This window comes from Adiantum capillus-veneris, chromosome 1 (genome assembly GCF_014529385.1).
Source record: "Adiantum capillus-veneris isolate H3 chromosome 1, ASM1452938v2, whole genome shotgun sequence".
Lineage (NCBI taxonomy): Eukaryota > Viridiplantae > Streptophyta > Polypodiopsida > Polypodiales > Pteridaceae > Adiantum > Adiantum capillus-veneris.
In genome coordinates, this window is record NC_140931.1 from 89,248,949 (window position 1) to 89,276,731 (window position 27,783).

The 27,783-nt window shown below is 44.1% G+C and overlaps 2 protein-coding genes across 2 annotated transcripts in view; one reads left to right on the forward strand and one right to left on the reverse strand.

Annotated features, from left to right (window-relative positions):
- The first annotated feature begins 21,944 nt into the window (after positions 1–21,944).
- Positions 21,945–24,836, forward strand: LOC147465158 (putative clathrin assembly protein At4g32285). Its single transcript, XM_086518532.1, has 2 exons — positions 21,945–22,732; positions 22,907–24,836. The coding sequence occupies exons 1-2, from the start codon at positions 22,730–22,732 to the stop codon at positions 24,647–24,649; spliced, it is 1,746 nt and encodes a 581-aa protein (XP_086374658.1). The 5' UTR covers positions 21,945–22,729; the 3' UTR covers positions 24,650–24,836.
- Positions 24,837–25,990: 1,154 nt separating this feature from the next.
- Positions 25,991–27,783, reverse strand: part of LOC147465159 (uncharacterized) — a 28,388-nt gene continuing 26,595 nt past the window's right edge. Inside the window, exons 2-4 of the mRNA XM_086518544.1 lie at positions 27,117–27,239; positions 26,910–27,029; positions 25,991–26,426 (exon numbers count right to left, since the gene is read on the reverse strand). Of these exons, the coding sequence (XP_086374670.1) occupies positions 26,362–26,426; positions 26,910–27,029; positions 27,117–27,239 (308 nt within the window). The 3' untranslated portion in view covers positions 25,991–26,361. The remainder of the gene's footprint in view (positions 26,427–26,909; positions 27,030–27,116; positions 27,240–27,783) is intronic.

Consider the following 27,783-nt stretch of genomic DNA (forward strand, 5'->3'; position numbering starts at 1 on the left):
GTGCTCCAAGACATCGCTGATTAAGTATGTGTATGAGGCTGCTGTGTAGTTTTGCAAGTGCCCCCTAACCAGTCGCCATAACTTTGGCGTTCAAAACCGTTGTTACAGAATACTTGGATGAGATTTTTGATGTCTTTTGCGGCTTCTAATGGATATGTGTTACAAAATAGAATGGATTTTAGTTGGGAGAGAATCACTTTGTGGGCCCATTTTGTAGGTCTATTACTTGACCTTTGGAAATATTTGATAGGTTTGTAGGGTAGGCCATCCTCTTTTTTGGAGAGTTCTTTGATTTATTGGTTATTGTTGATGGTTAGTTGGAGATTGAGAAATTTGGCTTGGGTGCCAATATTACTTTCAATGCTTAGGCACTCAGGGTATATGGTGTGGTTATTTATGAACTGTAGAGGGTCCTCTGAGTTAATGATGAGGAGGTCATCAAAATATCTATAAGGCGTGCCAAGTTTTGCCAAGATAGATTTTGGATTAGGTGAGTTAAGGGTTTTCGCAAGGTAGTCAATTTCTAAAGCATGAAGGTAGAGATTGCACCATTTGGGGGGGGGGGGGGGGGGAGCATGCTAATCCCATGGGTATGCCATTGATTTGCCTATACACATAGTTCTGATGTCGGATAAACATGTGGTTGATGAGCCATGAGTTAAGCTCAATCACTTGTTGAAGTGAGAACGAGAGGCCTGATTTGTAGGGATATGCAGACCATGTTCCTTCGGAACATGAAGAAGGGAGTCTTTTCAATGATATGAACGGTTGATGTGCAATAGAGAAAGCCACAGAAAAGAGGTGTGTGATATGGTGAATAAGACCTTGAGATCCGTGGTGGGGGTTATTTTCATAACATCTTTTTATATCACCTGAGTACAATGTTTGTGCTTCTTTTGGTAGATTAAGGGCACACTCACAAATAGAATCCACTATCCACCAAGATTGAATATGTAGGTTGTGGCATAGGAGAGCCTTGAGGTTGAGGTTTTTGGCTCGTTCTTTAAGGTAAGGGATGCATGTCTTGAGGATGCATGCCATAAGCAGAGAAATTTCTGTGAAGCAACAGTTAGAGCCACATGTAATCCATCGAAATTCCTCCTTGTGGCTTTTGTAGATTGCTGTGAGAAAGGGTAGAGAGTTGTTTTTGACTTGCAATATAGGGGTGAGAGTGTTGCTTATGTATGATAGCATGTGGTCGACTCCCATGGTGTATGGCTCAAAGTCTAGTCCTTGGAGCCTTTTGTTGGCTTCCGAGATGATTAGGTGTTTGTATATAAGGACCGGGTTATTGGCTGCTTTATCAAGACATGTGATGAAGAAATGGCTTCTTAGCTTATCGATCTCGGGTTGGAGATCGGATTATGCTCTGTGTTTCCTTTTTAAAGGGAGGTATTTGTCAATACCCATAGAGCACTTGGTGCATGGTTTCTTTAGAGAGCCCAAGAGGGCGACTGATAATGTTACTTGAGGTAAGGAAGTCCACGCCTTTACTTAATTCAAGCATGGCTTCCTCAAGTAGTGATGGCCTAGAGGGTATGTGTCCCAAACCAAAAGAGCTTAGTGTGGTAAGCTCTGGGCTAACAAATTTCCTTATGTTTGTAGAGATAATATGCCTCCAGGCCTTGTTAAGTTTGTCCGGCAAAGTATGACATGCACAAGTGGACGAAGGATCTGTTGGGGTATAGGCGTCTGTGCCTTGCCCGGCCGCCCAGAGTCTGGGCGCCCACTGACTTGTATACCTTATACATAGCATAAGTGTATAGGGGGCTGCTCACTCTTTGAGTCTCCACACCCATATCTGTGTGTCGTGTGTCTCCTTCTCTCTCACTCTCCGTCTGTGGTGCTCCCCGATCCCCTTCAATTGGTATCGGAGCGTAGGTGCAGAGGGAGCGCGTGTGTACACAGTCACGACGACAGCGGAGAGCAGTTTCATTCCCGAAATCGCGTCCACGCGCGCGCACTTTCAAGAGTGCAACCAGGGTTTCGACTTCGGCATCGGCAAATTCAGCTTTCCGAGAGCGTTTCCAGTAGGTGGCTTGGAGTTTTACCCCCCTTTTGAAGCCATTCGAGCCATCAAAAACTTCATTCGAGCTACGGTTGAGGAGCTGCATTTTTCAGCCCTCTTTTGGCAGTTTATGCTGCGTTTTTGGGTCAAAACAGAGGTTTTTGGCATATTTTGCACACTCGGACTCGGATACATGTGATCCAGGAGTCTACCTTGGGGTTTTGGCATGCTCCGGACGCGCTCGTCATATCAGAATTTTAAAATTCTGAACGCTGAATTTTGTGCAGCAGTAGCTGTTTATTGTGTGTCGAGGATTCCATAAATGGTTTGCTCTCAAGTGTGAGAGTGATATTTGCTGCAAGTTTCCTCACAAGTGGGAGGATACGATGTATGCCTTATGTGGTTTGATGCTCAAGGATACTAATGTGATTGCATTTTGAGCTCGGCAATGTATGCCTCGAGCATGTTTTTTGGCAGTCACAGGTAGAGCAGATATTTGTGTACTAGATTTGCAGGTGTTTGCAACGATGTATGCAAAGTGTGGAGATTGGTGCATGCATTTGGAGTGCGGTTTGATGCGCTTTGGTTGCTCATGGTTTTGAGCGTGCAGTCAGTTTGGTTACTGGTTTTGTGGCCGTTTTACTGACGAAACTCTGGCGAAATTTTCCCATGAGTTTTATGCGTATCATTTATGCGATCTAGGTAGAGATTGTGGGTTGCACTTAGCATTTGCATGCGGTGTTCTCTGCAGGTGGGAGATTTGTGCGTGTGTATGCATCGATACCGCACAGTGTGGGCTTGGTGATTAGCTCAAGGGTTTGACAGGCGTACAGTTATCTTGGCACACTCACAGGAGTGAATGTTGTGATGTATGCTTGTGTGGCTACGAGCTAGGTAGCCGGATTCGAGCACTAATGGCTTGAGGTTTTTCAACAGGTTTCAGCTACAGATTTACAAGTTTACAAGCAAGTTTGAGGGCTTATTTGGGCGCTGAATTTTCAGCCATTGTTTCCACTTTGCAGGTGTCCATATATGGCTCAGTTGTAGGCTGATCTGGGACACGTTTGTGACTTGTTTATGCAGCTGTTTAAGAGCTGAATTTTGGGGCTGTTTTGGGGCTGATTTGCAGCCATATTTGCAGACTTTTGTTTGATGCGATTCGAGCCAGTTTAGGGCTGATTTGGTTGACATTGCGGGAGCTCTATTTTGGAGTGTGTCTCACAGGTTTTACATTGTGTTTCTGGCCATATTTGTAGACAGTTTCTAGGTGTTGTTGGTGAGGTGGTTTTGCTTTCTAGTTTGCTACATTGTGCTCATGGCAGAGACAGGTGATCGATCAGATTGTGACCTCTCACAGATGCGCGTGTTTGATGGGTCAGACTTTGCGGCATGGAGAGAGTGTATGCTTGATGCATTGACACAGCGAGGGTTGCATCGACCATTGAGTGGTGATGCAGGTAGACCTTCAAACATGTCTAACGATCAGTGGCAGGAGCTAGAGGAGATGGCACTATCTACACTCTCTTTGCACCTTGCGGAATCTGTATATGCTCTTGTTATGTATGAGACTACTTCGAGAGCACTTTGGCGCAGATTACATGATATGTATGATAGATTTGAGTCATCACGGACTCGTGTGAGACATGTACATTCACGAGCACGCCGACAGGTGACATGTTGGTATTGTGGTCATTCTGGACACGTTAGACGGCGTTGTTTTCGTCGTATGCGACATCTTAGGAGACATGGAATTCTCAGAGATGTATGTAGTGATGCCATGGACTCGGTTGCTTTGACAGTTGAGGCAGATGTAGTGTCGGAGTATACTAGTGACGGGGATGTCACTTTTACCTCGAGCTATGCACGAGATGCTATACATGTGGATAGTGCACTCCCTTCACAGTGGTTGCTAGACGCAAATGCTATGTTTCATGTCACGCCGCATCGTGAATGGTTTTGTAGCTATTCTAGCGGGATGCTTGGTGGTGTACGTTTGACCGATGGATCGGTGCATGCGATAGCAGGTGCAAGAGATGTGAGACTGTCATTACCGAGTGGTGCATCTTACTTGTTACGACATGTGCGCTATGTACCAGATTTGACAGTGAGTTTGATCTCGATTGGTCAGCTTAGAGATTGTGGATGTCAGATTTCGCTACGAGAGCGAGATTTTGTGATGCATTTGGGTTCGCTAGTGATTGCGAGAGGTGCCAGGAGTGGTACAGGTTACCCATTGCATGTGGATCACAGGAGAGACGGTGTTGTCTTTGTGATCACGCAGCCAGGTAGAGAGCGAGAGAGCAGGCGAGTCTCTTTTGCTTATGGGTTGCAGGATGCTTTGCATGGAGTGCAGAGTAGTGAGATCGTTGTGCACACAGTTGGGGCACGACTTGAGCAGTCACACAGAGAGGTGACAGAGTCAGACATGCATGCTTTGCTAGTGACTGAGCGAAGAAGAGAGTCAGTTGTGCGAGATACTTCTATGCAAGATAGACAGGTAGAGCGGTCTTGCTCTAGTGAGTCACGACAGGAGGACGTTGTGCAAGAGTTTATGTATACAGAGTTAGAGCATGAGAGCTCTAGTGAGTCACAACAGATTGAGTGGTCATGTTTGCAGTGGATGATTGCAGAGGAGACTGAGATGTCAGCGATTATGCAGTCATTCCTTTCTATGCTCGACAGTGAGCATGGGGATATAGTTGTGCAGGATATGTCTTCCAGCAGACATCTAGAGCAGCTGGTTTGCTCTGAGGTTGCACGACAGGTTGATGCGTCTTTTGCAGATAGTCAGGAGATGCATGTGGCTGACACGCCTTGTCAGTCAGAGATGCCTATTGCCAGGGATATATATGTTGATGTAGGCTCCGTAGAGCTAGCAGGGCCCGCTAGCATTGCATCGGCATTCGGTGGTCTCATGTATGAGATGTTAATCTTGAGACCAGATATCGCAGCTGCAGTGGGAGCATTTGCAATTGGGGTTGTCAGTCGTTTGTTGACTGATGATGGCATAGTGCACGAGGGAGATATGCAGGTATTGTGTACATACTTGCAGTACGTGTGCGGTACGTCTGTTGCTGTATGGACTTACACGGGAGCAGGGCAGCCGGATGCACACGATCACAGCCAGCCAGTGGGCATAGGTTGAGAGCGGTTTTCTCTAACCTTTTGTAGTCTTTGGACTAGGCACAAGGGATTATACCCTTAATGGAGCTCCCGCCTTGCTTCACTCTCACCACCTCACACTCACCTTGTTGCATCAACTTCACACTATGAAATGTGTGTAGAAATGGCCTCCTTTTATAGGCCAAAAGGGCTGCGCTCTCTTATGAGAGATAGCCATGTGTAGCCGCCCTTGTGCGAATAAGTCCAAATCGGACCCTCCAATCCGCCCATGTGTGGCCGCCCTTGAGAAGACAAGTCCGCTTTTGAATTCGGCCACCGGCCATTGAATTCGGCCACCGGCCATTGACTTCCGACCACCGGCCACCGACCATTGACTTCCGACCGCCGGCCATCGGCCATTGACTACCGGCCACCGGACAACCGACCGGTTGTTTTCGGACCACTTTCCGGCCGCCGTCCGGCCATAATATTCCAGAGAAAAAGAATATCCCGGCGAAAAAAAAGTCTCAGGGCCCTCCGCCCCCGAGGCCTTTAAAGTTGCCCCTGATTCTTGTCCGTGAAAATTTTGGTTTCGGTGAGTGATTTTCCTTCACGCACGATGGCTTCTCCTCATAATGGGGGCCTTACAAATGTGCGCTTTTACCACAGAAAATTACAAAGGGTAAATCAGGCTCCATACTTAACAGTTCTAACTTCTGAGGACATGAAATCATCAATTTGGCAATGTTTAACGGCACCTTTTGGACTTCAATCCCTTGACGTGGGGAAGATGGGATCTCCATTTCTTCGATAGGATCAAGTAGTTCCTCTGTAAACATTCTTTCCATCAAGAAGTGAGTACGCCCACTTTCCCATGACTTTAAGTCACTCTCTTCTTGGATGACACTAGGTATGGCTAAGGGTCTATGGTCTTGGTGAGGTTGTTGTTGCGTAGGGAACACGGTGTCTGTAATCTGGATCTTCCTACGTGCTGGTTCTAGATCCCTTTGGGTATCTTCTACCAAACTCCTTAATTGCTTGACTCGCTCAATCTCCTCTGTAGGGTTTGAATAAGTTCTTATCTTCTTCTTGGATCCTAGCCATTGTGGCTCATGAAGATCTTCCTTGTTGGTTTCTATGTTAGTGGTCGTTTTGGTCTCCATGGTTTCACCTGAATCAGAATCTTCTTCAGCATCGTTCATATATACGGGGTCGTCACTAGTCCCTATGTTGGTCTTTGAACTGGGGTCTGACTTCGCTGCTTTTTGTGATCTCTTTCTTCATGTTTTTATCTTTTTTTGAGATTGGGCAATTGATGCTGTGTCTCTTTCCTCAAGAATATAATTTTGTTCTTGGAGCATCGATCATGTGAGTACATTTACTGGTACCATTGGTGTGCTTTGTGATGGCTCCTCAATAACCTCAATCAAGTTTAATGGCGTGATCTTTGGTGCATTTGGATTATTTGGACATTGGGCAATCAAATGATCAATGCCACATCGATTACACGTGAGTATCGTCATTGTAGACGTGCTTGATTGATTGGTTTGTATTAGTGTGGCGTTCTTTTGTAGCTTAATAGGACACTCGGCTACACGATGTGGACCTCCACACTCATAGCATTGAAGAGGTGTTCTCTTAGCAGTGTAATTTATATTTTGGCCTCTTGCCGCAGGAGCAGCTACTTGATATGCAGGTTAGACTTGTCCCCAATAGTCCTCCATGTAGTATTGTGGACTTTCTTCAAGCACATCCAGCCTATAGGCAATATTAGGATCTATATCTTCCTCAGAGCCTTCCAAACAAGCAATAGATGACTCACAACCCACTTGATTCGCAGAAGTGATTCTCGGATGTGGTGGTTGCAGTCCTAGCACTAGAGGTGGTAAGGGTGTTGTTTGAACAACATTTTGGGCCCTAGGGACCATGTGTTTTGCTGTTTGTTCAAGAGGTGGGGCCGGCATCAATGCAGGCACTCGAGGTGTGTCTGTCCATGCTAAGGTTGGTCTATTGGCCATCGCGCGCTTAAATACTATGCAATCCTTAGCTTGCTAACCATACCTCCCACAGGCATTGCAGTTCCCATTGAATTTTACTCTAAAAGTAGGGCATTCACTGGTACTATGCGGTCCATAGCATACTGAGCTCACCATTGTTGCTCCCTTCTTGGATATATATGATTTATTTTGCGGAGCACGATTATCCCTAAGACTCTCTTGAATAGCCCTGGTGAGATCTGCTAAAGTCATCTCAGATATCTTTGGCTCCTTAGGAATAGGCTTTAGGGTCATTGGCTGATGCCCTGAATCTTGCAAGCTAATAGATTTAGGCTCAATAGACACTCTTTCTCCTTGAATCATTTAATTATCCTCCAATTGGATTGCATTGGTGGTGACTGCTTCCCAAGTGGTGATACCTCTAATGACTAGGCCATTGTAGATATCCTCATGTCGTAATCCCCTAATGAATCTATCAAGCAATTGATTATTATTGAAGCGCTCATTTGGATTACAACGAGAATTCAAATGCTTCAAGCGACTAATAAAGTCTCTCACCGACTCTCCTTCTTCTCGTTGGGCTTTCTGGAGCTGAGAGGCTACACCCCAAAGCACTCCCTCTTGTATGTATTCTTTCAAGAATAGTCTCCTAAGACTAAGGTAAATCGTTTTTTCTTCCACCCTTAGGGTTTCTATACCAATCCCCTGCCTTCCCACTTAAAGTTAGGCTTAAACCATTACTCTTATGCAGGTCATTGTGTTCTCCTAGAGAATCACATATTTGTTCAAACACTTCGATATGCTTTCTCACATCCCCGTCTCCACTAAATTTTTGTGTGAGCTTGGCTATTTGTACTGCCTTACTTCTAGGCTCTCTAACAGGCGTGTTACGCATATTCTCAGCAATAGATCGACCAATAGCTTGAGAAAATGTTGCCAAGTTACCTAAGTGAGTAGGCACCCTGGGTGAAGGCGCTCCAGAGACTACATGTGGAGTAGGTATTGGCATTGGGCTTGGCGCATAGGAAGCCCTTGGGTTCCACATTTGGTACGGTGTTGTGCCATGTGGTGGTCCATAGTTCATATGTGTGGCCCTAGGTATATCAAACGTCAGATGTGACATGCTAATGCTAGCCGGTATAGTCCCATGGAAATAAGAACTTGGGTGTTGTGGTTGTGGAGCATAGGTAGTTGAAACAATGGGAGGAGTAGGGACTACATGAGTGCGATGACCCCTAGGTGCATACAATTGGTACACACTTGTAGGTACTGTTGCAGGCATTGAGCTACCATGTAGCAGTGCTTTACTAACAAATGAGGTCCATGGCGTGTTTCTCAGCATGTCCATCATTGGGGTAGGCATGGTAGCCGTGGTGTCATCAAGGGAAAGATGAGCTAAGGTGAAGCTATCACTTGTGGGCTCAGATTGCACTGAGACCCCTGAAGAAACAACATATGGAGGATCCATCGGACTTACCGAGGGAGTCTCCATTTGCGATAAGGTCGGTTGTTTAGCCTTTCTTGTATCCAAGAATCTCATGAGACCCGTTGAAAGCATGTTGATCCCCTTGTTCTGTCTCTCTAACTCAATGACCCTATGGATGACCTCACAAACTCTTTGTTGTTGATCCTCCACAATAGTAGCACCCATTGTGGTCAAAGGAAGAGTCACTATCCGCTATATTCGGGTCTTGGTTTATTACCTTGGGTCCCCGTCGAGGGCGCGAACCTAAAGTAGGTGGATATTGAGAATTCGCGTAAGTCGAAATTCTCTCTAGTTGCTCCGTCTCTAACACACGACCAGAGCGCAGATGCATGTGCCTTTGACACCCTACAAGAGTCGACGAATAACCTCGAAGGTTAACCACTTACTTTTTTAAGCGTCCGTTTTCACTCGTGTTTTTTACGTTTTTAATGTTTGATTTTTTTTTAATTAAAGTGTGTGATAGCTCAAAACAAGCATATCACTCTGAGGGTCACGGTGTGCTTTACAGCACAACGTTCGGTCACCTGAAGCTCCGTTGGTCCTCAAAAAAGTCGATTTTTAGCTACGTGTGAAGCTAAAATTCGTAATTTTAAAGGGTGATAGATGCCTAAGCCTGAGCGTGAGCTTGGGCTTGGGTCTGGGAGATATTCCTGATCCCCGTCCTACTTTTTTTTTTAAAATATATATTTTTAAAAAATAAAAATAAAAAGGATAAGGTTGCTGCGGCCTGCACGAGAGCGCAGACACACTCTACCTACCTACTCCCAACTAATACACCTAGTGTTACACTCTAACACACTCTATTAGCTCTCACATATCTACTTTCTACTTACTATACATTACATTACACATAACTAACAACCTTAATACTAACACCTTACACACAGAAAAAAACACAGTACCTTTGAAAACTCCATTAACAAAAGAAATACACAGTAGTAACAAAAATCCTTCTTCTCAACACACACACCCTCCTTCCTTACCTTTCCTACACTTGAAATTGCACCACAAAAGAAGCACAGAGTGCCATTCAAGCTTAGTGTATGGCATTCCCCAGAAATGGCGCCAAAAATGTGCGCGTATGTTGCATGTGTCAATGCAAGGAACTTGCTGATACACCGTGTGCGAGCCACAAATGGCTCCAAGCACACAACAAGCCTAAACTAGTAAGCTCAAAGATGGCGTTGGTGTGTCACTCACCGCTCTACGCTTCCTATCGTGGAGGATTCCTTGTCGCGGAAAAGAGGGAGACACCGCTACGCCGCGCTCAACCGCCTCGCCGCCGTCGTGCCGCCGCAATGCTCGATCGCACACACTCTCTCTCTCTCTCTCTCTCTCTCTCTCTCTCTCTCTCTCTCTCTCTCTCATACACACACACACACAAGGAGATGAAGAAGAAGTAGATGGAGATGGAGCAAGAGCACTCTTCAATTGCACAAATGAGAGAATGAGTGAATTTTAGGTTTAGTTGACTTTTATATGAGCTCGTCCCATTCACACTTGGGCGCCCATGCTTAGCCAACTAATCCCTTGAATGTTCCAAATAGAGTGTGCCTCTCATTGGCGATCACTCTTACCCTTTTTCTATTGGACCGACAAGCCCAGTACCTGACTCTACCAAGTAAATAATACAACGTCCTTCATAGGTGATATGGTGTCCGTGAGCCGTGAGGGTTAACACTAACTCAAGCTGATCTCTCCTCTTAAGAGTCTCTCCTTGACAGACTAATAATGCACATCAATATGCTTTGTGTGAGCATGAAAATTTGGTTTCCTCACAACTGTCAAGATGCTCTGATTGTGAGTGTAGATGATGTTGGCATTGTCCTATTCACTTGGGATTCACCCATAAATATGTTAATATAGCACATGAGTTCAACATATGGGGGTTTTAAACCATGGATTTTACCATTATTTAACATACAAAAGGGTACCAAACAAAGGAGGTTTACACATAATTAATAGGAAAAAGGTGTGTTCTATTCATGGAAAATCTCAAGGTAATGGGGATTTTTAAATAGGCCTTGAACATGCTTAATACAAAGGGCTTACATATAATGACTTCCCCAAGTCTATACAACACCCAAATCATTGATAAGGCATCAAATCCATAGAAACTCAATTGTAGTTGTGAAAACTATCATGTACTCATCTTCACAACTAGAAGTGGCCACAATACATTGCTTCTTGAGCATGAAACAAAAACCAATTGTGGACACTCGTGTGTCATAACAAGCAACCCAACCTCAGTCCAAAAAAGCACGCAAATATGGTGTCAATGATCCCCCCTTGGGATAAAACCTTGGGATAGATCAACCCCATATTAAATTTCCACTCAAGTAGCAAAAGATCCTTTTAATAGCTTGCGAATGCTTAAACCATGGGCTATGCATAGATTTGTTGACTTTTGAGACTGCAAACTTAATATCTGACCTTGTATTGCATACATAAATAAGGCATCCAACAATAATCTGATAAAGAGTGACAACTACAAGGTCTCCAACATCATGTGAAGACTTAATTTCAAACCTGCTTCCATTAGAGAGTAGTAACAGGCTAGCGTTCCTCAGTCTAAACTTATATAGTAATGTCTCTATGTATCTTGCTTGATGAAAAGAAGAACCTCCATTATACTTCTTAAACCGTATGCCTAAGTAATGATGCAAAAGCCCCAAGTCTTTCATCTTGAAAGTAGCATTCAATTCATGCTACAGATTATTACATGCTGCTATACACTGAATAGAAAGTCCGAACTAAGTTTATGCTACAGAGTAACTAGGAACTATGGTACTAAAACCATACTTTTACTTATGTGCTACAGATTGACGCATTCTGGGATCCCCCACTCCTGCAGTTGGGTTATGGCCCCCTCACCCTAGCTCCACCTCCGATTGTTCAGGGGCTTCTGCTCTGCATCAAGGACCCCTCCTATTGTGCAACCCTCATTGGGCTGGACAGTGCAGCCATTGCTACAGATGCGTACACGGATTTGCTCCTCCTCAACTTGTTGGAGCTCCTCGCATGGTTCATAATGTATTCTCTGGTTCAGGAGAACCCACATGCAGCAATGCAAAGGCTGAAAGAGTTTGCAGCAAGCTTGAAAGACATAGCTGAGGATAACGAGCGCGAGCAGAAGGAATGGATAGAGCACTCGCCCAATCTTATGAGGGGCTTCATGGAAGCACATGGGAAGAAACTCCAAAACGACCCGCTGTCACGGCAAAAGAAACGCCACCTGCTCAATGGCTTTGATGAGATCACCCTTGCACCACCAATCGAGGCCACTCGCTCTCTAATCCCCACAGATCTGGATGAAGAGGAATTACTTCTCGCAAACAAAAGTTTCACTCTCAATTGCCCTACCCCTAGTCTTAATCAAAAGCCCTTTGACACATACACTGACCCCTACATCCCAGAACGGTTCTTGGAGCTTCTGTTAGCTAATGCACATCATAAGCCTTGGTCAATGGGTAACTTCACCCTTATGGCACCTTTGTCTGAAGGTCTCCTCCTCACACTACTCAACACGAAGGACAAGAAGGCCCTAAACCTAGGTTTACAGCAAGTACTTGAGTCCAACACCTCTACCCTCATAGCTGCCCCCTTCACCATGTCCAAGTTTGACACAACAAGGTGCAAGGCAGCCTATGGATGCACCATTGGTGTAAAAGGAGTCATCTCAACCACTAGGTGGGAAGCCAACTACACTACCCAAGTGTGGAATGTCCACAGACCCTTCTTGAAATGCGGTTGTGAGCATGTGGGCCAGGGAGAGGCGTGCAAAGATGGGAATGTGCTATGGTTTGACCATGCACTTTGGATGGTCATTCACCATCTTCCCGTCTTCTTCCTTGGCCCAAGCTTAAAGAGGACAACCATCTCCTACCTCAGTTGGATTGAGAAGGAAGCGCAGGAGGCCATCAAAGCCACGCTCATTCACTTACTCTACAGACAGAAAAAAGGATGCCATCAAGTATACTATCTTGTCCGATCAGAATGCCCCCTCTGTGGACCCCAACTCGGAAGTCGGTAGCTTCATCTATGCGGCCATCAACCATGCGTGGTGGTAAGCGTGCCAGGTCAAAACCTAATTGACATGTTAGAGGACGTGGGCGGCAACTTTACACACCACAACGCCCAACCATATCCTCTTCCTCAATATCTAGGCGAACCAATGGGTCGCCAGCCGACTCTTCTAGCGGTTGCTTCACACCACAAGGAGTCTCATCGTACCCAGTCTTCTTCTCACAACCCCCTCTCTCGGCACAACCTTTTGTGCAGAACTCACGCACCCGCCCTGCATTTATTGCTCAATGTGCTAGCAGTGCTAAGGCCCTACTCTATAACTAAAAATGTGTTTTCTTAAAAATTGCATGTCATCCATGATGAGCATGGTCGCCTTTTTTTTGCAGAAAAAACTTCCTCCTAAGGCAGTTTTGTGCCAATTTTGTTTGTAAACCCTCTCATAGGTATACCTAACCTAAAGGCTTTCCTAAGCTTTTTATTTATTGGACTTTACATGGCCATCACCCCCACCTAGGATGAATGTCTCTTGAGCTGGGCCTTTTTTTCCCCTTTAAAAGTTCAGCTACGTAATGGTAGAGAAGTGTTCAATGCTTTTAAGCATGATCCTGAAGGGGATCGGGGAGCACCACAGACGGAGAGTGAGAGAGAAGGAGACACACGACACATAGATATGGGTGGGGAGACTCAAAGAGTGAGCAACCCCCTATACACTTATGCTATGTATAAGGTATACAAGTCAGTGGGCGCCCAGACTCTGGGCAGCCGGGCAAGGCACAGACGCCTATACCCCAACAACCTCCCACTTAAAGGCGACTGTACATGTCTATCTACCTTGCTGCTATAGGAGCCAGACAAAGAAGCAATTGATAATTGTCAGACATAGATGTTTTGCGCGTACATGGATACCTGCAAAGCAGAGGTGTGGGCTCATATGCGACAACAGGTTATTGATGACCTGTGCATTAGGCTTAAGAGACCTATGTCGTAGTCTGAGTCAATATACAAAAAATAGTTTGAAGATGTAAAACAATTGTGTGTGTATAGCAGTTTAAAAACTTGTTTTAAATTGTTACAGAGAAATTAAGCAAATGTAGCAACCATTTGAAAAAGGTTTGTGTTGTAGAAGCATACTTAATAAGTACAGAACCTCTGATTACATGTTTTTTATCACCTAACAGGCATGTAAACATTCAAATTGTTATGTGCTCCGTCTTGGTGACTGCCTTGTCCATTGTGTATTGCCAGTGCTCGGGAAAAATGTGTCTCAGCTTAATGTTGTGCTGTTTTCAATTTCAAAAATGCCGGTTGAGTGCAAGGGAAAAGGGAGAGATTTTGCTCCAAATTAGAGAAAAATAGTGTTAAAATCCCAAATATAAACCTTATTTTCTAAAATTTCCTCTTGGTAAATTTAAAGAAAGGAATTTAGTATGTTTGAAAAAACGATTTTTCTCGAATATTTGTGTATTGCTCCTTGCAATGTAACCACATGTGCAATGGGCATATATAATTTGTATAAGTATTTACAATATTGTTTTGAAACAATTGACTGGAAATTATTATGATGACAAGGTTTTAACTTAAAAAGCCGTGGCCCTATTGTTTTGCATGTAAGTTGTAACACTATTTTCATAGAGACTTAAAAGCTTTAAGCGGTATAGTAATGCAAGGTGGCTTCTCAGTGACATTGAATGGCAATGCTGGAAGGGGGTTAGGATCCCCTCTCAGCATGAAGATGCACCCCAATTGGTATGGTGGAAATGGTCTCCTTTCGCTCATTGGCAGAGATGGCCTCACAAGAAGTTTTGGACAAATTCTCACAATAGTTCCCACATTGTGACTTACCTCAACATCATGAGCTTCTGTGAGGGAGGCACTGCATACCTAGCTAGGTACGATTAGGGGCAGGGGACTGCCGGCCCGGTGGGGGGGCCGGCGGTCCCCTGCCTCCAATCGTACCCACCGGGCCGGCAGTCCCCTGCCTCCAATCGTACCTAGCTAGGTATGCGGTGCCTCTCGAACAGAAGCTCATGATGTTATGCCTTGTATGAAAAACACTGATAAAGACTCCGTTTTCCTACATGAGAAAAATCCTAAATCTTCTTGGATCCTTGTGGGGGAGATTGAGTTTGTGTATATGCTACCTTGGTTTAGTAGGTACTTTTCCTTTTCTTTTCTCTATGTCGTGATCACCTTGGGGGGTGGCAGTCCATTGAGGGTGGTGGAGCTTATACACATATTGATGTACGAGTACGGCCGGCCGTCTTCGGCAGCCTCTCTCTCTCTCTTTCGCTCCCCCTCGTTACCGCGTTCATCTTTCACTTTGGCATTTAGCCTTCATCTCGCAGATAGAGACACGTGTAAAGGGTTACTACCTCCGCCATATTATGTTAGTAGATTTGCTTTTTATGTATTGCTTTGTATTATGGTGGCGTCCCTCTTGTAGGGTTGTGGCTCCATGTAAAAGCCATTCTGTTTAGCAATCTTTTCGAATTGTCGGTGCCTTGGCTCGATCTGAGCAAGGCCTATGATGTATAAAAAGAATTTGTACTTGATAATACAATTTTACTTGCTTTGGTGAGTATTAGTGTGAAAAAAGAGGTATAATGATGCATATCAGGGCTAAAAAAAACATTTTTCCTAACCGATCAAAATAAGGGGAACCTTGAAATTCTCCCGGTTTTCAGGTCAAAATTTGAAGCTTTTGTTGGTAATTACACTAAAACTTGTGATTTTACCAGTTTTCTTAAAGGCAAGCTCAAAAATTAACCGGGATTTTATAATTTCAGCTGGTTAAAATACACTATCCCCGGGTTTTTTCAAACACTGATGCATATATCTTTCAACATAGACTGAACATCTTTCCATCATGGACGTGAAAGCTAAATGAACCAGACATTTTTATTTGTCAATTTTGCACGTCAACCCTCAATTGTTGCAATGTGCACAGAGACCTTATGGTCAAAACCCATTCGATCACAATACATCAATGTCTTGTATGGGAATGTCATTACACTCTTTGCGATCTTGAGCTTGTGGAATCCTTTCCACTAACATAATGCCACCTACCATAAAGACTATCATGATATGAAATTTTTGGTGTGGCCACCATGTCCTCACAAGCATTTGAGCCTGGTTGCATTTTGCAAGTGATTCTATTTTCTACTAGTAAAACGGCGCCGCCATGGCCCCTCTTACCCTCAAACCCCTTGCTATTGCCAAATTTCATAAAGGCAGATTAAAAAAAGTACTCTCTCTCTCTCTCTCTCTCTCTCTCTCTCTCCCGTTTGTGTCACCAGCTTGTAGGGAACACGACTGGATCAAGCTGCTTGTGACACCCCTTCTCCATGCCATGTTTGCCTTCAAGATGCAAGCGAATGTGATTGCATCTGGAGAGACACCCACACCCTCGCTTCACATATGTGTTGAAAATAGCACAGAGCTTCTTGGCCTTGTCGAGTTGGACAAATCCAACAATTAGTGCATTCCAAGAGACGACATCCCAGTTAGGAGGCTCCTCACACACTTTTTGTGCTTTATGAAGTGCACCACACTTATTGATACATGTCGACTAAGACGGTGCTAAGCATAATATTTTCTTTGAACAACCCGAGTCTAACAATACCATCATGAATTCATGTGTAATGCCACATGCCTTCAAGGTGCGAGTGTACGTGATTGTGTTTAGAGAGATACCCTCTCTCTGCATCTGTTGAAAATAGCCCGGAGCTTCGTGACCTTGAGGCTTGGCTTTCCTCCCCCCATTATACAGGCCGAGCTACAGACGTCTCGACGTAGATCCCACCCTTCTTGATGACATGTTTGCCTTCAAGATGCAAGCGAATGTGAGTGCATGCGGAGAGACACCCTCGCTTACATATGTGTCGAAAATAGCACAAAGCTTCTTGGCCCTACCCCAATGGGCATATCTTGCAATTAGTGCATTCCAAGAGACGACATCCCGGTCAGAAGGCTCCTCACGCACTTTTTGTGCTTTATGAAGTGCACCACATATATTGATACATGTCGACCAAGGCGGTGCTAAGCACGGCGTTTTATCCCAACAACCCTGGTCTAACACTATTATGGTGAATTCTATTGCCCATATGAGCATGTTGTGTAATTCCACATATGATCTCCGCCTTCTCCATGCCATGTTTGCCTTCAAGATGGAATCGAATGTGATTGCATTGGGAGCGACACCCTCTCTTCACATCTGTGTTGAAAATAGCATAGAGCGTCTTGGCCCTGCCCCAATTGGACATATCCCGCAATTAGTGCATTCCAAGAGACCACATCCCGTGCTTTATGAAGTGCACTGCATTTATTGATACATGTCCACCAAGGTGGTGCTAAGCACAACATTTTCTCTCAACAACCCCAGTCTAACAATATCATGGTGTGAGCATGTTGTGTAATGCCACATATGATCTCCCCCTTCTCCATGCAATGTTTGGCTTTAAGATGCAAGCGAATGTGATTGCATCTGGAGAGACACCCTCGATTCACATTTGTGTTGAAAATAGCACAGAGCTTCTTGGCCCTGCCCTAGTTGGACATATCCTGCAATTAGTGTATTCCAAGAGACAACATCTCGGTCAAGAGGCTCCTCACACACTTTTTGTGCTTTATGAAGTGCACCGCATTTATAGGTACATGTCAACCAAGGTGGTGCTAAGCACGACGTTTTCTCTCAACAATCCCGGTCTAACAATGTCGTGGTGAATTCTATTGCCCATATGACCATGTTGTGTAATGCCACATGCCTTCAATGTGCAGGCGGTTTTCTGAGAGTGTCACACACTGTGTCAACTATGCTGTCGGGTTGCAGACACCCCTGGCCAGAGCAAAGAGCTACCGCCACATGGCAAGGAGGGGGGGCCGAAAACCCTCCCCCCAGTTGGACATATCTCACAATTAGTGCATTCTAAGAGACGACATTCCGGTGAGGAGGCTCCTCACGCACTTTTTGTGCTTTATGAAGGGCACGGTGCACCGCATTTATAGATGCATGTCAACCAAGGCGGTGCTAAGCATGACGTTTTCTCTCAACAACCCTATTCTAACAATGTCATGGTGAATTCTATTGCCCATATGACCATGTTGTGTAATGCCACATGCCTTGAATGTGCACACAGATTTCTGAGAAGACCTCGAACGTGCAGATGAGCTAGCAACCCTTGCCCACATACTGTGGGCGAGGGAGCTTGCGCGTATGTAATTGTCCAATGCACATATGTAATTGCGCGTAACCCTTGCCCACAGTATGTGGGCGAGGGAGCTTGCGCGTATGTAATTGCGTGTATGTAATTGTCCAATGCACATATCATAAAGCAAATCACCTTTTGGCAATTGACCGCCATGTCAGCTTGAAAGGAGGGGAAGAAGGAATGAATTCGCTTGGGATACATGTCGATGTTTCATTTCAATATCACCGTGAATTCTTTTGCCCATGCGTATGTGATTGCATCTGGATAGACACCTTCGCTTTACATCCATTAAAAAAAACACAGAGCTTCTCGGGCAGGCTTGTGTAATACCACATGTCATCAAGGTCCGAGTGTACGTGATTGCGTTTGGAGAGATTCCCTCTCTCTGCATTTGTTGGAAACAACTCGGAGCTTTGTGACCCTGATCCTTGGTTTCAAGATGCAAGCGTGTGTGATTTCATTTGGATAGACACCCTCGCTTCGCATCCTCGAAACAACCCAGAGCTTCTCGACCCTGCCCAAGTTGGACATATCTCGCAACCAGTGCATTCCAAGAGACGACATTCCGGACAGGAAGCTCACTTTTTGTGCTTATGACGTGCACCACATTTGAGATACATGTCCACTATCGCGGTGCCAAGCACAAAAAGAAGAAAAAGAAGAAGAAGTGAGTTCCCTATTGATATCTTAAAGTATATGTTTGTGTGGGTTGTTGGCTCCCTGTAAAAGCCAAATACATGTAGTCCTATAGGGTCTAAGACAAAGAAACATGAGATGCACATGTGTGTGTGTGTGTGTGTGAGAGAGAGAGAGAGGGGGGGGAGAGAGATAGAGACTACAGATCATCTTATTTCACCCACTCTATTGCAGTGAGTATTGCCAAAAGAAATGAATTTATGAAGGTACAGCTTACATCCCCAAAACATTCCAAAGGTTTTTTTGTAATGTAAATTTGTGGCCTTATGGATCATGATACCTTTTGCCCTTCGATGCAAACACTAAAGAGGGCCTTCAAAATTGGAGGGACCTCCTTCTAAAGAGTAAAGAAGCCCCATAGAATCGCCTTTAGCAAAAGAAAGATGTTGATTGGGGATGAAAAGGTCTTGTTGACTTGCTCTAGCAAGGTACGTCTCACTTGGAGATAATACTCACGTTTTTATATTTCGCCCAAGAAAAAACCTTCACTTTCTCAAAATTTGCAAGTTTTGAATATCCTCAAAAATTCTCATTGTTATTCACCTTTTTTTTTTTTTTTTGGGGTAGAGTGTGGGTTTCAAAACCCATTGTGTGAAGGCCCTCTCAAATCTAAAGAGTGGTTCACATACCCTCTACATTGAAGGTGCTTTTGGCATGTATACCGTATTGAATGCAAGGGTGGTGCATTGGGGCAACATTTTGGTACGTCAAAGGACACTTGTTTCTGCTCTATGCAATGACCCTCTAAGAGGCAGTTCACATGAAGGTGGGGTTGGCAACTAGTTGGCAACCGGTAACCGGGTGCACTCAAGTTCACGTGGAGCTCCCTTGAGGACCTTTTTGTTTTGTTGGGAAGAAAAAAGACAAGAGAGAGAGTGGAAAAGGTGAGCGCACGTTTCTATAAAAAGCTCCCAAGGGATTCTTTTGATAAAACACTTCTAAGAAAAGGTGATCACAATTTGTCTTTTTCTTTGGTTGCATTCTTGCTTCTCCTCCCAAGGGTGGAGCGAAAAAGGAACCAGTTGCAAACTTGTTGCCAACCCCTTCTCAAATTTTTTCCACGTGAACAAAATGGTTTCCAAAAAGTTGCCAACTAATTGCCAACTTGTTGCAAACCATCTCCTCATGTGAACTGGCTCTAAGAGCTAGGTTGCACTAGAAGTTAGCAGAGGTGAAGGACAAAAATAGAAAACTACTTTTAAAAATCTAGGCCACCTTAAAAATGTTGATGCGTTGTTATGGCTACCAACACCTCGACAAAAGTACACTATTTCCAAGAGTTGATACTCTCCTCATTCACGGCAACATGCATTCAATGAAGAGGCTTCAAAGTACTAAAATGTTCTCCTTTATTATCTCCTCTCCATTCAAGTCCACAAAGTGTACTATTATATGGAACTCCCCCCACTACCACTGGGAACGACCCAGTCCTAAGTATCACTTAACTTCACAATTGGAAAATTTTTGATGTTGTGTGTTTAGAGGTCAAGTACAGATGCCCCATTTAGCCTTTTTTTTTTGCTAAAATCCTCGTCTGTAATCCTATCTTGATTCTAGAGAGTGTAAATATACATCAAGCTCACAGATAATGATGTAAGTGGATGTGTCCCACTTAATTTCAATGCAAATGTATAATACCCATGGGAACTGAGCTTAGAGAAAAATTTATAGAAGCCTTAGGTATAAAGGTCACTTTTAAGAGCTTTACTCTTTGTATGCGCGACTAGAGGAGAGAGCAAAGCGATTTTATAATCTTACAGTCCATTTATTCCAATTCATGTTCGTTAAGTGCATTGTGTTTCTTTCCTCTTGCTTTTCATTTGGGTGTATTCACTAGCGGTTTGCAAATGTTTGCGACTACGCTTTGTGAGCCTTAGTTTGTTGTTTCAATCATATTTTCAAGTGTAAATGCTAATCTTTTGGTAGGAGGTTGTTCTTAAACCTTAGGGAGTGCTATTAGACCACTTCTGAGTAATCTAGTCTTTCCAGGTCAACAATAGTGCTCCATCATAGAGAATGGGAACCAAATGAAGAGGCAAATAAGGTCCACTTCAAAGCCAAGAAGTGCATTTCAAAGACCTCTAGGCCATGCAAACTTTCCACAAGAGGTCAACAACACTTCATAAATCACACAATAAGAGGCTCAAATACACAAAATTTTAACACCAAGGACTCATCTCAAATTGCTTTGAAAAGTTAAGAGACGTGGAATCAGTAGCAAATGAAGTTAAAATGCAAGGGAATCTAACTACAAGCACCATCACAAAGTCCTATACCTCGAGAAGATTGTGTGTCAATATGATAAGAATTATAGAAGCTGAGATTTACTTATAGAAAATACAAGAAACAGAGTCAGGGCAAAAAATGCAAAGTTACGATCACGAAGTCGAAATTTATACTAGCTCGTGTTCTTTTGATCTAATTTTGCATTGAACTTCACCAATAGGCTTAGATTAGTCACTCAAACCAGGTGCATGAGTCTCACCCCAAACCTCCATGCATGAGTTCATTCCGTTGAGTCTGACAAACTCAATGCATCTATGTGCCCCATCCTTGAGTATTGACATATTGCGTATGTTAATGCTAGATAGTTATGTTATAGACGTCCATCAATGATCCGCTAACATGTGGTGAGTGCAAAATAACCTTTGCTACTTAGGTCACTTTTTGTGTGCTAGTGATGGTGTTGGGGATGGCCATGTCTATAAGCTCATAGCCATAGACCCACTCTATTGTCCGGTTCATCCCAAACACCACCATGAAAAAGGGAGTAAAGGTGCTCAGTAGCACTAAAGCGACACCACTAATCTGTAAAGCTAGCAGGTGGCTACCTACAGAATAGCACATGAGGTGCTTGTCATCATGAGATGCCCAAGTCACCCTTAGCCCACCTCTCCTAATGAGGGCCGCAACCACTACTCGCTCTACACCCAACGTCGATAAGCACACTAGGACCAATGGCACAATATCGCCAAAGAACCCTCTCTCTTTCCGCTAGCCACATAATGGAAGCCTTCAATCGTATTTTTCACCCAAAGTAAAGTTCCTTCTTTTGCATCAAAGAAGAAGGAAAGAAAGTTAAATCTTTTATTTGAGGTTTTTAAACACTTTTAGGGACAATTCACGTGAAAGGTCTGGACTAAGTCAAATGCAGACATGAAAACAAATTTTTTTTTTTTGAAGAAAACTTTGATTTACCCTTCCACTACAATAAAAGTATGCGGCCTCATACAAAAAACCCAAGGATATCTCCTTCTTGTCGTAGTGTTGTAGTCTTGCTACTCGCCACAATGTATATCACCAGCGTTTGTTGCAACGTCCGAGTTGCTTGACCATCTACGCACCATTTTTGCAGGCGCTAGTCTTTGAGCCATAGATGCTCACCATACTAGACAATATGCCAATTGGCCCTTTTTCTACATAGTCAGAGATACAGATGCTTGCCTTTACACCATTGCAACATTGCCTCGAGCTTGCCATCACAGTTGACGCAGCAGTTGGCAGGTGCAAGGGTGGCTAAGATTTTTCTACTTCTGTACAAGTCTACTTACTTTGTTGCATTATTACATGGAAGCGTTGCTATGGATCTACGAGTACCTCGGCAAAAGAAAGCTTTACACTATTTTTCAAAAGCTGATGGCTCTCTCGTCAATTGAAGAAGCTCCAAACTAGCGCAATGTTCTCCTTGAGAATCTTGTTCCCACAAAGTGCAACCACTATTCAAATTCCTCTCAATCCCCCCATAGCCACGTGCTCTAAGCATCGCTGCATTGTGCAGTTGGGCAAAATTCCGAGGCCAAGAGTGTGAAACGGCCCTTACTACTTAGGGCACTTTATGTAGTGCTAGGGATGTGGATCGTGGATTCGTCTAGTGATCTCATGAGGGTGACGCAAATTCACAAAGAGACAGGCAGGCAAAAACACAGCACATCCAAGATCCACTTGGCCCATTTACTTCATCATTTTGCGCCTTGTGCAGGCCATGCTACTTGTCGGTACTGTTTCCATCTCCCGCGCTCGATTCTTCAGCCCCATACCGTACCCTGTTGTCAGAGTTTCATGCTAGAATTTTCCCTTCCCGCTTCTCCAAGGCCATTCAGCTGAGCTATGGAAGAGCCGCTACCTAAGCCATCGTTGTTCACGCCCGATCTGCTCCGCAGAAGCCCCCGTCATCGCTCTTCATTCATGTAGATCGCCTTAAGTTTTCATGGTAACCTCGCCCCTCCGCATCCTACTTTTTGCTCATGACTTTCCCTGTGCGCAAAATCACGTTTTTTCAGCATGGGGTCTCTCTCATGTCCATGCATTCCTGTTGTTGTGCTCGTGGATCTGAGGTTTTTGTTGTCATGTTTCTTCACAATGTGGCATTGGCATCCTAACAAAGGACGTATACAGTAGCAGTAGCCAACGAGCAGCTATGTCACCATGGCAGCGGAAGCTGAGAAGAGCAATTGGCTCTGTCAAAGACCAGACTACAATAAGTTTGGCGAAAGTGGCAGGTGCCATCGCTCCAGAGCTCGAGGTTTCGCTTGTAAAAGCCACCAGTCATGATAAATCTCCTGTTGAAGAGAAACATGTGCAGGAGGTAATTTTCCTCGCCTCAACATCCAGAGCATACACCATGGCCTGTGTTACGCACTTATCTCGACGGTTAAGCCGCACGCAGAACTGGATTGTGGCAGTCAAGACCCTCATGCTTATCCATAGGCTTCTCAAAGACGGTGACCGCTCATTTCAAGATGAGCTTTTTCGTGAATCCAGGGCAGGTGATCACATTCTCAACCTGTCTGGTTTTCAAGATGATTCGGTCTCTTGTGGGTGGGAGTACTCTGCATTTGTTCGAACATATGCCCTTTACCTTGATGAGCTTTTGGATTACAATGCCAGTAATTGTGCTGGTGTTTATTCAACGGATTCAGGGCGGCTGTCTAGTAGCAGCAGCAGCAGTTATGGCAGAAGATCTGGCAGTGACGCATATGGATCTGTAAATGAGGAGCCGGGGCCTTGCTGGTTGAATGTAGCATTCAAAGACATGAAACCACAAGAACTTTTGGAAAGAATGCCTCTAGTGCAGCGGATGCTTGAGCGTGTAATTGCATGCCATCCTGCAGGTGCGGCCAGAATGCACCGTCTCGTTCAGAATGCTCTTGATTGCATTGTCAGAGATAGCTTTCAGTTTTATGAGATTGTATGTGATGGTCTAGCAATTCTTGTGGATGCGTTTTTCGAAATGGGGACCACAGAATGTACCAGAGCATTTGAGATTCAGAATATGGCAGCCAAACAGGCTGAAGCATTGATTGCATTTTATGGCTTTTGTAAAAATATTCTAGGGTGTCGGTCGTCAGAATACCCTTTTGTGCAAAAAATTCCTGAGGAGCTCCTTGAGACCATGGAAGGGTACCTGCGTGCTTTAGTGCTGAAAGCCGATATGGAAAAGCGGGAAACAGGTGCGAAGCCATTGCTTGCTCTTCCTGCGCCACCAGTATGTCAAGTCACATCAACTTATATAAACGTTGTGGATGTGGAAGACCAGGTGTTGGAACCGAGTCTCCTGGTTAGGAATGATGATATAGTTGCCACCACAAAGAACCAGGAGAAGACTCTGGTGATGGCTCCCTTGGTGGCTGTGAATGAGTCGCCCTGGCAAATGTTCGACAACAAAGAACTGCGAGAGATGTCTTGTAGACAAAGGAGGGAGGAAAACTCAGTTAATGGATGGGAGCTATCTCTACAGGCATCTTCTAGCGATCATACACCATTGCTAATCAATAGTCTTCTTAATGGTCGCATGGAAGGCTCCCAGCAAAGGTTACCTTTGAGTGCTCCTCTCGACCATTCGGGCAGCATAATAAACCCTAATAACCATCCCCCTTCCTTATTGGCATTACCTGCACCAAATACTCCACCCGAAGAAGATCCTTTCGTTGCTTCTTCATCAATCCCACCACCCGCTTATGTTCAGATGTCAGATATGAAGCAAAAGCAAGCGCTTTTGTTGCAGGAACAGATGCTTTGGGACCAATATCAAAGAAAAGGCTTACAAGGCCAGAATGGACTTGCAGTGTCATACAACAGGCAACCGGATGGTCTATTACTGTTTCCTTCTGCCCCTTTTCTGAACTAGCCTTTGGGCTGCCTGATGGTCGAGAAGGGAGTTAGTGATGGTTGTGGGAAATGCTGAGTAGTTGACAAACTTGCGTTCAACTTCCAGCTAATGGTCCCTTCGTGTCTTAGTCATTCATTTTGTATCATACCAATTGCTTAAACTTAAAAATCTGTGTTTGGGATGCCAGATACAGCTATTGCAAGGTGCCTTGAGAACATCCAGAACTATAACATTGTCTGGGGAATCAACATTGTCCCTTCTTTCTCTAATCTGCAGATATTTTGAAAGAGAGAAATTTTAACCTCATAGTTCGAAATGTGTTTGTCCACAATTGGAAGAATTGTGTAAATTTGATATATGAATACAGTTGTGGCATGTTGTTCCACAAATGCAAATCTCATTCCTCTGTGTGATTGATAGTAGTACCAGGCCAGATAGTTGACAGACGCCTATGCCCCTCAAATTTGACAGATTTTCTGATGTTTTAGGGCATTTTTGAAAGGGTAGTTCATATTTGCATCACTTGTACACAAGTAAAATGCGTGTCCGAAAGCACCCATCAACACCATTTAGTCACGGTCAACTCCATGCACGAGCTGATCCAGATTGTGGTAGGATGACAGTCCCAGATTCATTAGCTGTGGACGTTTCTTGCATACCATCCAGGACTGAGTGCAGATGGATACTTTTTGGATAATAATGCTAACCTGCTTCATGATTTATCCTCCACCATGACAAGACAAACCATACAAGCAAATGAAGCAGACATCCAGCTCACTTCCAGTTATCAAGCCTTTGACCTCGAACTGGCAGCACAATGAACCAAGCCTCCACCACATGTTGGAAACGGCATACCACTAGGCAACACCTGGGACTAAAGTCCCAAACAATGCATGCTCAAAAAAGGACCTAGTGTACTAAGGGTCTGTTTACACAATCGATAGTTTCACACCTAGCAGCAAACACCCAGACAAGAGGGGGGGTTGGCTTGGAAAGAGATTTCATCTTCAACTACAACACTGGAAAAGCTGGGTTAAGATTTCAACCAGTTTGGGCCATAGTATAACTACTAAGCTTGGGTATGCTAGGCCCACACCAAACTATCGTTTTCTTATTTCCATGATTTGAAACTCTCTGCTATTTAAAATGCTTACAGAATGTCAATTTGCCAATGGATTACACATTCTTTTGAAGGCAGTTTTGCTTTAATCACAGGGAATGCTGAAAGCTGTTTAAATCACCTGTCAAGATGTTGGTGTAATACCCAGCTTGAAGGCACAAAAACAGGAGGTCCGAAAAGAAAAAAGAAACGAGTTAACGACACAACTTCGCGGAACCATACCAGTTGAACAGCAAGTAGAAAGACAAATGGTTACTAATTATTATTTTCAAGTGGCCCATGAAATGGGCTTATAGAAGACAATACAATGTAATTCCAACTAAAAAGCATCAGTGCTTTTGTCACTCAAAGTTACAAAGGCCCTGATGAATATATCGACGAGCAACTCACAGGTACAGTGGTCCATTACTAACGTAATCATGTAGGGTTCACTTTTTCATGTGTGGCTTGCATGAATTTCTGATTGGCTCAAGGCAACACGCCAACTGCTCAAGAGGGCCCTTACAATGTCCTCCATTGCTTTATCAATAAGTAAAGTGCCTTTTCCACCATTTAAAGAGATCAAAAGACCCCGACTTGAATTAGTAAACACCTACTTTCACGCCAACCTTCAATCATCTTTGATGATATTGATGGGCTCACTAAATACATACTTCGGCAGCTCATACTTAGCACCTGCAAGAAAGATGGAACCCTTAAGATCAGAATAGAAACCTAAATAAATCCAAGCAAAGCCCAAATTCACCTACAAAGTGCATCATGCTCATTTCCCTTAAAATGACAATTTCCTTCATCCAGCTGGCTTTTCTATTGCGTTAATAGATATGTAGATCGCAAACTCGACTCAAGCCTCGCTTCTGGTTTGCTTTTAGGCCACGCGGGCCTATGCTTGTTTAGGCGATCCCTACTACTAGAACCCCGCCTTGAGAGGTCACGGAAATAGCTGACTAAACTCATCAGTTTCCGATAGCGGGCATATAACAAATGGGAGACCTAGTAACCTTCCGCTATATCAAGCATAGTCGATGCTAATTGTGACATCCCTCTGACGAGAGAAAGCTTTTCTTATGAATGGAGATGAAAGAAGCTCATGAACATGCATTGAAGATGAAAGAAGGCAATAAGCATGCAGACTTGTGGGAGTTGTAGGCAATCAACCTCTTTCATCATAACAAACCGACATGTCCTCGGAGGTCACAATGATGCCTGCACTATCTATAATTGCCTGAGCAAGATCCAACTGCGCCTCTGCAGCAGCATGAAGAGCATCCCATATTTCTGAAACAAAATTCAACCTTCGAAGGATTAAGAATAGATGCATGCACACAAGGGAAAAAAAAAGCTGTATAACATCCTACAGCACACCTGCCTTTCCTCCGTAGTGAGGAGCAGTATCCCAGAATTCCTCACGCATTTTTTTCAGCTGTGCTCGGGTTATTGCCTCCGAATGTTTCCATGGCTTTGGTTTTCTCAACTTCTTTGTGGCACCTGAAAAATTGCATTCCACCATCTCATCTTAAACCACAGAGCTCAAAGGCAAGCTATTAAGAAGAGGAGCACAAAACATCTTCAAAAGAGCCCCAGAAAGATGATGTCCAAGATGGTGACTACATGTTACATTTTTACACAGTAGCCCTTCATCGACCAGCAGGTCATAGAATAGAGTCGCACTTGAACCTTTTGAAGATTCTTCTGTGGAACCCTTAGCCATTAATCAAAGAAGTAAAACAAGCTTTAAATACAGCAAGAACACATCACTTGGGTCTGCTAGCAATGTATTTTGTGATTCTCAATAAAACCTTTCAAAGAGACTAAAACTGCTTGCCAGTGCGCAATACCCATGCAACTCTTGATGGGTCATTTTTACCACTATGATAACTAGAAAAACCATATATCGTCGGCCATGATCGGCAGACTGCTACATAGCAGCCAGCCAGCAAATCAGTTTCAAAGCACGCACATGGAAACGTACAGATAGCCGTAAGAAAACAAAATCAGGGCTCGAAAAGGGAAACCACACATTAAAGGTAGT